Source organism: Drosophila miranda, chromosome 2, assembly GCF_003369915.1.
Source record: "Drosophila miranda strain MSH22 chromosome 2, D.miranda_PacBio2.1, whole genome shotgun sequence".
In the NCBI taxonomy this organism is placed as follows: domain Eukaryota; kingdom Metazoa; phylum Arthropoda; class Insecta; order Diptera; family Drosophilidae; genus Drosophila; species Drosophila miranda.
Window position 1 is genome coordinate 7,142,313 of NC_046675.1, and position 10,520 is coordinate 7,152,832.

The 10,520-nt window shown below is 46.3% G+C and overlaps 2 protein-coding genes across 2 annotated transcripts; one reads left to right on the top strand and one right to left on the bottom strand.

Annotated features, from left to right (window-relative positions):
- Positions 1-870: 870 nt before the first annotated feature.
- On the bottom strand, positions 871-3,187 carry LOC108157711. Its single transcript, XM_017289882.2, has 3 exons — positions 2,137-3,187; positions 1,809-2,061; positions 871-1,746 (listed from the first exon to the last, which is right to left on the bottom strand). The coding sequence occupies exons 1-3, from the start codon at positions 3,145-3,147 to the stop codon at positions 986-988; spliced, it is 2,025 nt and encodes a 674-aa protein (XP_017145371.2). The 5' UTR covers positions 3,148-3,187; the 3' UTR covers positions 871-985.
- A 494-nt stretch (positions 3,188-3,681) lies between these two features.
- LOC108157472 (coiled-coil domain-containing protein 124) lies at positions 3,682-4,615 on the top strand. Its single transcript, XM_017289551.2, has 2 exons — positions 3,682-4,212; positions 4,282-4,615. The coding sequence occupies exons 1-2, from the start codon at positions 3,755-3,757 to the stop codon at positions 4,466-4,468; spliced, it is 645 nt and encodes a 214-aa protein (XP_017145040.1). The 5' UTR covers positions 3,682-3,754; the 3' UTR covers positions 4,469-4,615.
- The last annotated feature ends 5,905 nt before the right edge of the window (positions 4,616-10,520 follow it).

Genomic DNA, 10,520 nt, shown 5'->3' on the forward strand with positions numbered 1-10,520 from the left:
AAATATACCGTAAATATACTGACGAATTCAAGTTCTATTTTACGTATTCTTCGTTTTTGATCTTCCGTTGAAAATTACAAGCTAAATAGAATACTTAGCCATACCCAGATAATTTTATACAATTAATGACTCAATTTGCTACTTGATTGGCTTTTTCTAAATACTTGCTTTTATTGGATTTCTAGATAACGTTGAAAATGAAATAATGAAAATAACAGCAAGGGCGAAAAGATGAAGTTGCCACTCATCTGCAAAGTCACGCTTCTGGTGTTATTTAGAACATTCCTGTGTCCACCGAGTGGCAGCACTGGACAGATTCTTATCAAGGGGGCGGCAGTTGTTGTTTTGAAAATTTAAGTTGGTTACAACATGCGATTACCCGACTCTCCGATCCCTATGAATGCCTTGGCTCTCATCAAGGACAATACTCTAACGCAATAGCCTTTTGGCAATTCAAGACGTGAAAAAGCGCTATCTGCATGTGAAGTTCGAGTTTAATTTGGAGCGTCTAGGGGCCTTAAGAGTACATATGAGGCCGCGGTGATGGTGATGGCTGTCCCAGAATGTCGTTTCCGATCCATATGACGGATATTCGTGCATATCCGCAGCAATTAACATACCCCTTATTGACTGCGGAATATGTTTTGATGGGTAAATTGAGCGACCAATTCAATGCAAAGCAAGATTGTTTTGAACTACTACTCCACTCGTGTTTAAAAGTCTCGAGAAACGCCTGGAAGTGGGTGTCCTTGTGCCCGTTGTTAAGTACGAGGAAAACAATTACTCGATACATTGATGGGCTACAGAAACGTTAAAAGTAAAAAGACACAGTCGAATAGAATTATCATTATATTGTAACAAGGCAAGAAATTTCAAATTAAAGACGTTCTGTATTCATATACATATCAAAATAATAAAGAAAGCATTATATCATAAACATCAGGTTTTAAGAGTCATTTACTTGGTATTGCCGGCGGTAGCGATATTACCACTCGATCTTGATCGTCCCCGCGGCAGTGATAATTTCATCCGAAATGATCGGTAGCGAGAAGGGCGGCAGAATTTGGTCCGACTTGGAGGTGACGGATGTGCTGCCGGTGGATTGGGTGGCCGGTGGCGAGGAAGATGGCAGAATTTGGTCCGACTTGGAGGTGACGGATGTGCTGCTGGTGGATTGGATGGCCGGATTGGAGGAGGGGGATCTCTCGGCAAAGCTGTGGTCGTTGGAGCGCGGCGACTTCTTTTTAATTTTGCTGGCCCAGAATTTGTTGGCCCGTCGACGGGCATTGGCATTGATATTGTCCATCAAGGACTTCCTGGGGCCCGAGTAGGGGAACAGTTTTGCCTCCGACGTGTCTCTCGGGAAGGGTATGTGGCGGCGCTCCTCCCGCGTCTGCTTCGACATCTCGCGATACGCCTCGATCTGCCTCAGCCGCTCTACACTGCGGTACGGTGCATTCGCCAGCTCCGACGCCGCACTTTTAGGTATTGTTTTAGCATGGGCTGCGGTGGCGTTCATCATGATGTCACTGCGCGACTGCATCTGTGACTGAATGAAGATTTTCTCTTCCAGTGCCCGGGCCTTGCTGGGGTCGGTGGTTGTGCTGGCGGTGGTGATGCTGGCGCCATTTTTCTTCTTCTTAGCCCTTAAGTTCTTGACCATGTCTAGCGATCGCTGCTTACGGAACTCACGGATCAGTGGATATATATGCTCTATGGCGGATTCCACAAGGTTCACGCTGGCGGCTATAATTTGAATAAAATTGAGTCCAAAGAGAGCCAGAGAGACTGGAGGACTGGAGACTCACCCATCACTGTTATGCTTCCCGTGGTAAAGATCTTCAGCGCGGCCTTTGGCATCTGCATCTGGTACGTGACACACCAATGCATCTCCGGGTCGTGTTTGGCATTCTCCGGATGCTTTTTCGAGAAGTTGGCAATATTAATGTCCCAGGGCATCCTGCAAGTACCCAGAACAGTCGCTATGCGAAAATTCTGAAAGCGTGTCGGGAAACCGAGTTTCCCCAAGCAACGGGCAAACCTTCTGGACGCCACTTTGGCCTTCAAATGAGATTAGGAATGAGATTAGATTATATATGTAGGTGATTTGCTTGCATGGCTTGCTGGGACACCTACCAGTATCTCAGATGTGGCGCCTGTGCAATTGATCCTACCGGATGACCAAAGGAAGGCCGTCGCAGCGGGACGCCGCAGCTTCATGGTTAAATTTCGATTCTTGTGATATATCACATTGAAGCCACGCTGCGCTATGTCTCTTAAGTCGAGTTGGCAACCCACATTGAACGAGCACACCACATTCCTGATCAGAATGTTCAGCTTTGGATCGTCTGCCTCTGCTGCCGTTTTCTGGTAGCTGAGCAGCGCTAATGGCTCATCTGTGACAGGAGCGTCTGGCTCTGGTACTATCACCGCTGCTGGTGTTTGTGCCTGCGCTTCTGCGTGCTCAGTAAACGGACCCAGCATTTGCTGCTGCTGGGGAAGGACAGCAGTGGAAATGCCTTTGCTAAACTGCGAAAACCGCGCATTTAGGCCGCCAATTATATTGGCTATCGGTACGCTAACCATTGCGTTTTCCATGACCGTCAAAAAGGAAGACGCTGTGGGGTATATCATCGACGTCAACGTGGTGCTGCTGTTGCTGTACTCGTGTGGATGGAGATGCATATCCTCCACTTCCTGGAGCCACTTCGTATTGGATTCATTTTGCTCCACGATTAGGTGTTCGGAGTCCGTCTTCAGCGCCGCCAGTTGTTTCGCGGGCTTGGGCTCCCCATGATTCTTTCGGCTGAGTGCCGTTTGCCCCAGCTTCGTATGAAAGCTTTTTAGCTCCTGCAAATGTTCCTGCTGCTGGTCCCTCGGCACCATCTCTACTCGCTGGTCTTCAGACGTATTCCTCACCCAACGGTCTAGAAGCTTTGGTATCATTAGATGTTCTAGCGATTCAGCCGACTCGGCACACTCCTTTTCGCCGGGATCCCTTTTACTGTAGTTTATTACACTGCTCATTTTATTCTTATACGACCTTCTCAACTTCGTTGCTCGTGATCTTTTATTTCCTTTATTAATGAAGCGTGGTTTCACGAATAAAAATGGCGCCACTACATGCAATTTTACAACGGCCGACATTTAACAGGGTGTGTTACCACAACAGGTGACGCACAAGAACTAGAAGATTTCTAGTATAAATACTGAACATACTAAAACCTAATACTCCAATATAATAAAAAGAGTATACAAATGCAAGGTGTTTTACCTAGATAGGGTAAATATTTTTTGGTCTGGCGAAAATATTTTTGTGAATGACTCTAGATTTTGCTAGACTCTGCACATCCTTGGGAAAAGAAAACAAAACCTGAAAATCTAAAAGTCTCGGTTTTTGGAAGTGGTCGTTTTTTCTGTGATCGGAATAGCATTCTTCATCCGACAAAGTCCTTATCTAGGATCAAGGATATTTTCTCCAGTCATATATATCCTGTTTTCTCGGATGGGACGCCACAGGCACATTTTTATAATGTATGGTTAGTGGTTGAAGTTAAGTTGTTCACCTGTTTAAATAGAGCGGGGTCAAGTGGCTTAAGTTCATTGTTTTCCTAGGTATATTTTAATAATGAGACGGTATGTTTCGGTATATTTCTGAGGGTCGGTCGGTATATTTTATAGATAGGTCCGCGGTCACACTACATCCAAGACAAATTCTAAATTTTTGGACAAATTTTTGGATCGCAGCTCGAAAATGCCAAAGAAAATGGGTATCAACTCGAAGGCCGTGGAGGCGCGGGAGCGGAAGGAAAAGGAGCGTAAGGCGACTCAGGATAAGAAGGCCAAGGACGCCGAAGATCGTCTGTGGCATGACGACGACAAAAGCCTGGCCAAGAAGCAGCAGCGCCGCGAGGAGGAGGAACGCAAGCGGGCCGAGGCAGCCAAGCGCAAGGCGGAGGCCAAGGCACTGCTGGATGAGGAGATGAGCTCCATCAGCACCCAGCGCAAGCAGCCGCTGGCCAAAATCAACCGCCAGCAGATACTGGAGGAGCTTGAGAAGAAGCAGAGAAACATCGATGCCATTAACGAGGCCAACAAGCCCGCCGCCACTCGCGTTGTGGTCCAGACGAACGTCGTGGAGGAGAACATCAATCGATCCCTCGCCGACACCGATGTAGCCAGCAACATTGACCAGGCGCTCGTTGTTCTCAGGTGAGTGTCATCGAAGGTATAAATCTTTTTTGAATATTCCTAATCTTTTGCCGTGCCATGTTCCAACAGTGTCAACGAGAGCGATGAGGACAAGCATCCCGAGAAGCGAATGCGCGCCGCCTACAAAACCTTCGAAGCCAACAACCTGCCCCGCATCAAAGCCGAGAATCCCTCGCTCCGCATGTCCCAGTGGAAGCAGCTGCTGATGAAAGAGTGGAACAAGTCTCCCGACAATCCTTTCAACCAGGCGCGCTAGTGGTCTGGGGATCGCTGCCCCTACCCATCCATTGCGTACTCTAGTGAATCTGCTGCCGAGCAGCTAGTCAACCTTTGATTCAACGCAAAATTTAATTTATACACAAGCTAAAAGTCAGAATAAACTAATATAATTTATTAAAATCAAGTGTAGGGGCTCCCGATGCAACTTCTGTCCCGAGTAAACTGATTTTAAGATCTCGTTCCTTATGCAATAAGTCAACAAAAATTTACCACAACAAGCTGCGAAAACATACCTAGTATAAGAGTAGTATGTATATTTAGACAGCTTTCCTTTGCTTATTTAATGACCAATTTTATTGGCCACCTCGACGGAACTTTGTGGCCCTGCTCCGATTCCGGTTCCACGTTCGCCCTGTTGTGCTTATGAATGAAGTAATTACATCTATTGCTTTGATTGCTGCTATACGCGGCTCCAACTTTTTACCCATCACTTTTTTGTGTGCTGTATGGTGCAAAATAGAGAGAATAATAAGTGCTGTGCTTCCGCTTTCACTGCCCTGCCGTCTACTTGGAAGTTTGTTGGCGTTTGGTGAACCACGAACATACAAACGTAGTTTGGGGCGTAAGGCAAGACATCTCTCCGAATAAATGTACGTAACATCAGCGACTTAAGTATGTGCTTAGCGTCATTATGTGCATGTTTTTGCGCATTAAATTTGATTTTATATAAGTCCTCCTGATATTAGGTCTTAATTGAGCGATTTTCCAAAATATAAAGTTGCCTTAATTACTTTTTTCTGGCCAACTTTCATTTGGAACCCCAAATATTGAACGGACAACCCGGGCATCAGAGAAAATGGAAAATCGCACCGGATCTTTACCTTTCCGCGTGTCGAGAAATGCTGTAGAAGAGACATTTAGAAAGGAGCTGAATGTGTCTTTTGTTGGGATGGATATGGATTGAATCATTGAACGACTATATGGAGAGCCATGGCAAACTCCTAAAAATGGAATTTGGAATGCTTCTGCGGGATGGCACCCGTATATCATATACGTAATATTCGCACTAGTATATTGGGTAATGCTATTGCTGGTGGGGTTTCCAGCTTAAATCTCTTATCATTACCCCACACATCGTTCACTTTTTAACGGTTGGTGTTAGCGGATCTATTACACATTCCATTCCATTCCATTCACTCGGAAGCGCCTCGTAATTTCCCCAGACTGCATTCGACAATTAAAATGTTCCACTGCAGTAGATTCGAATCTTAACAGTGGCTCTGTGTCGCTGTTAACCGTTTCCAACCGCTCCGAACGTCAGCTGGCGCTTGGGTTTGCTGTTGGCTGGCATTGCCTCGGGGGCAGTGCTTTCTTTTTAATAAAAAATTTCTTTTGTCGTGGCGCAACTTCATTCAAACCGAGACCGTCGAAGGCAGCGGACGCGTCGTGGAACTCCACCAGAGACATCCATCTTTGAGCAAACGAACGAGCGCGAGAGAAATGTAAATGCAAGAAATACCCGTACCATATTGAACCCCAGCTTTGTGAGTGTGTTGTTTCGGAGCTGAGAGAAAAGAAAAGTGCGAGACGTGTTTGGAAAATCGAATTGAAAATCAACGGAAATCGCAAAAGAAAAAACGGTAATCGTGCGTCTCTCTCTCTCTCTATCTCTTGTTTGTGTCTGTGTGAACTTTATTGTTTGTTTAAACAAAAGTTCTTCTGTGGAATAATACGAGTACCATCCAAGAATAAGGATATCTATAGCTGGTCAGCGAGAAGACGGGTAAGCCGGGAGAGAGAGCCCTCACTTATAGAAGAGCCCTCTGTCTTGTGGGTTAAGCGGTTAGCAATGCGTACTGCCTTTACAGTTAGAGCTAATTAGCATACTTCCCCCTCCAACCCCGAAGCCGACGTAGCTGATGGTCACCAATGTGGAAATCAGGGCAAGCGAAGCGGCCCACACTGCACTGCAGAGACACTGCCACTGGCCAAGTTTGTGCCTCAAGTCTTTTGTTGCAACCTGTGCTGTGTGCCAGCCCTTTTTGCCGGCAGACCAGCAAAAAGTTGCTCAGTTTTTAGTGCGAGCATAATTACGAGACTCTTCCGAGTCCGTCCAGATCTCTCGGTGTGGCTTACTTTTCTCTTCATCAAATTTGGTTGACCCACAAATCGTGGACTACATGTTAATTGGTGTTTATTTCCTCTCTCTCTCTCGCGGATAGCATTCCCCATTCTTTTGGCCAAAAACCTTATCGTACAAGGTTCATTGACCATCAATGTCCGTGTGAGTGGTACGAGCTGTTATGTAAATGCACCGAAAACATTATTAGATGTTGGATTCTGGTAATTAATTCATACTTTGCTTTGCATGAGATTCGATGGGTTGCGTGTTGACGGCTGACTGGCGGCGTTATGCATTCGACGGGAGATTATTTAATCCGCAGAGCAAGAGCTAACGAGATTAATTGGCAGTTGGCCGTTAGTTAATTTATTACCTTCCCAATAGGTCGGCGGAGCTCGCTCCCAATAGGCCGGCCGGGGCCGGTAAGGAGACCACTGTCCGGCGTCTGATTTATAGCCATCGCCAGCGACCCAAATTGGCAAATTGTTAGCAAAGAAACAGAAACAGAAACAGTAGAGAACTTGGAGCAGAACTTGGAGCCAACCCATTTATTTGATGGCACGCGCGGGCGCTGCTCCGCTATTGCAATTGCATTAACAACAGCTCAGCCGACTGAGCCAAAAAGCCAAGTGACCATAAAAGAGCTCTTTAATGCTTGTAACGCAGCAGCAGCGGCAGCGGCAATAACGGTTTGCTGTGGGCCTGGCCTAAACCGAATTTCCTACAAGATCTGAGTGATGTACGCAGGCCATATACGGCGGGTGGCTGGAATGCCTCTGCTACCATCCTTAGCTGGTAGGAAGTCACACTCTGCCTCCAAAAACGTACTGACAGCCTTGAAAGATTTATTGGCTGCACCAGAGGATGGATCGCAAAGCGGCAGGCGATCCCCATCGAGTCAATCATCGCTCGGCTATCGGTTATCTCCGTTATCCGTATCTTGGCTGACCAAATCTGAGCAATCATTTTCGAGGTGCCTGTGCTCGGCACTTTCCTTTTTATTTGAGTCGTGTCCAGAGGCTCGTGCCTGTCCGTCTGTGTTTCTCTGCAATTTTCTTGCCATTTAGCTGTTTGTTGTACGAATGTGTATATTTTTTGGCCAACGGCTGTTTGCTTTGGCCAACTTCAACTCCAGCTTTAACGGCGCTGGCCACGGCTGTCATTCAACGCTGGAGCGCTTTTTCCACCAATCCATCAGCAGTTTCCATTTGATTTTCTGCGGACAGTGCGAGTACTTTAATAATAGCAGCGATTTCTTTCTAAATCCCATATCGTATGCGTCAGTGTGTAATGCATAATTTTTTCTCGCTTTATGCCATAAGTGGCTGAAAATTTTTGACTCATTAAAACTAATAAAATGAAAATGCAACGAAAATTCCACTCCACGCGACTTGAACTTCACACTCTGCCGCGGAGGCAGTCAGAAATTTCACCATTTCTCTTTGAAGAACCTGCGATGGCCAAGACTGCGTATTATAATTAAGATTTGAGGCACGTTGCCTTGACTTTCATTGCCATTTCTTAGACCCTCCGTCTGCCGCTATTTCGGTTTATTGATTTTCTGTTTCTGTTTCTGGGAGGAAGGGAACTCTAACCGATTTGGCCAATGGGGTTATACATTTCCATATGCTAATCCCCCGCTTAGCATGTAGGTGTCACTTTCTTTCTTGGCTCTCGGTGTGAGAGCGGAAATCCGACTGGGGGGCTCATGGCTCACGGCTCACGGATTTCCTCTCAGCACCACGGGAATCTGCTCGCAAATTTCATGTGATTTTGCAACACTCGAATGAATCATGAAACGCCCCAACACAAGGCTCTGATGTGGCCAAGGTGTGTACTGTCCGGCCAACAGAGTTAACAAGCGGCAGCCATCCAACAACGCCACTTGAGATCAGCTTATGAGTCGGCGGCCCGGCCAAGACCGATTACGCACCTTAAAAAGTGAAATTTCTGTTGTTTCTTTCTCGTTTTTGCCACAAAAAACAACACAAACACACACACAAAAAATGAAATGCAAATTAATTCGTATGACTAAGATTTGATTTGCCCATGAAATTGAATACCTTTGTCCAACATTAAATGGAAACTTGCTGCAGGGAAAAATTCCTCCGGGTCTCGAATCGAATTTGAATAGCCGCAAGATCTGGCATCGGGCAGTGGGCAGGCCCCTGCCGCATTCCAGCCAAAAGGCGGAGCACTCGCCATTGAATGTTTGTCCAATGATCGTTAACGGGGTCAGCTCTGTACACGGGTTTCTTCGTCTGCTTTGGGGTCGGCTCTGGCTTGTGCCTGGCCGATTCCGAAGAGAAAAACATGAGCCAGACAAGCGGGCATTACACGTTGCCTCATCTCGTCCGAGGGGAGATCGTGCCGAGGGGGCAATCAAAAAATTTCACTGATTTTAATTACAAGTATTTCTTTTATATTTTGCGTCCTACCGTTCGTTCTGGTTTGGCTACTTTGCTGCGGCTTCTCGGCCAAATGGTGTGCGTTGCGTTGCGTTGCGTTTCGTTTCTTGGCTTCTTTCTCTTGGCCGCTCGGTTGCTCGGTTGCGGTTAAAGTTGAGACATAAATTCGTTAAGCCATAAATAATTCTCTCTTCTCTGGGTCTCTCTCCGCGTCCGTGAACTGGCTGCTCTGCGTGAGTGTGGCGCCGCACCGCTTTGAACCACACCAAAGCACACTCAGAAGCTGAGCGAGAAATTTTTGGCTGCCAAAAGTGAAAGTTGCAGCTGCTGCTGCTGCTCCGGCGGCTGGCAATGCCATTGAATGAAATGTAGGAAAGCGGTAGCTTCCCCTCTCACCCGCTCCCTTCGAGGGGCCACCATAAATCAGAGACCCGCCAGAGACAGTTTAAAGTTGAGTCTGGCCCAGGGTCTGGTCTAATGACTTTGCTCTTTGTCATCGTGTTGTTGTGGCTTTAACAATTTTCATGATTATGGGTGTTTCGTTTTGTCGTGAATTAGGTTTACTTTACCACGCTTTTGATGGTTGATGGTTATGTTTTTGATGTCATTAAAAATTACACCTAATTGCGGGGTCTCCGTAATAGACGTGCGACTTTTTCGCCTGTGTTAAAGTTATGCTGTGGGAACTGCCTGCCAGTCAAATGAGTTAATCAGAGACCCATGCGAATTGTGTAATGTGAAAGTAAAAGGCCGTCGCCAGGCATCCCACAATTAACCGCTCTAAACAGCACCGATTGATTGGTTCTGGAAGGAACTGGGTCAGTAATCGTTTTGGGGTAGCAGCAGGTTCATTGATCTCGTAAAATATCACATACCAAAGCGACAAGACAACGCTGGCCACTGTGTCCCCGTCGATAACTTGTTTCAATATTTAAATTTAATTAAATTAGCACTTTCTACAAGCGAATGCAGACGGAAGACTACATACTACAGACTACCGACTGGGGCTGTGCCTCATATTGAATAATAATTACAAGCAATTAGCACAGTGACCCACATGTTTAAATTATGAAAATGAAAAATTTTGTACGCCCAGCGAATTCCTTCGGCGCCCAATGGAAAGTGGCAATCGGCCACTCCGATAGGAGGAAAATCACGTTCGGCTGTCAAGAAGTTTGTGTCTTGAGTCTTTCGTTTCTGGTTGAGCGCGTGCGCTTTTAACGATCCATTCAATGACAGGTTTGTTTTTGGTTTGGCATTCTACAAAAACAGGACGCTCCATGGCTCCATGTCTCGCTTTTGGCCAGTTGTTCTTTTTTATTAGCATACTGATAAAAGCGAACGTGTGTGTGGCACGACGACGAGCATTAATAAAAAATAAAGATGAAATGAAAAGATGATGGAAAAAGCAAACAAGTTTCCTAAATTGTGACCCGATTACCCAGTTAACCAGTCTGCGGCCTCCGTGTATGAGTTATGGCCCATCGCCGGTGGAAAATTGAGCCAATTGCTTGGCCATTTGCATAACACTTTGTCGGGCCGGGCCGGGCCAGGCCTGG

What these genes read in the sequence shown, in the direction of transcription:
- LOC108157711 (XM_017289882.2), bottom strand. Translation starts at nt 3,147, where the DNA reads ATGTCGGCCGTTGTAAAATTGCATGTAGTGGCGCCATTTTTATTCGTG. An exon ending in GCGCCACATCTGAGATACTG is followed by an intron (nt 2,062 to 2,136) that starts GTAGGTGTCCCA and finishes TCTCATTTGAAG; the next exon opens with GCCAAAGTGGCGTCCAGAAG. An exon ending in GGGAAGCATAACAGTGATGG is followed by an intron (nt 1,747 to 1,808) that starts GTGAGTCTCCAG and finishes TTCAAATTATAG; the next exon opens with CCGCCAGCGTGAACCTTGTG.
- LOC108157472 (XM_017289551.2), top strand. Translation starts at nt 3,755, where the DNA reads ATGCCAAAGAAAATGGGTATCAACTCGAAGGCCGTGGAGGCGCGGGAG. An exon ending in CAGGCGCTCGTTGTTCTCAG is followed by an intron (nt 4,213 to 4,281) that starts GTGAGTGTCATC and finishes ATGTTCCAACAG; the next exon opens with TGTCAACGAGAGCGATGAGG.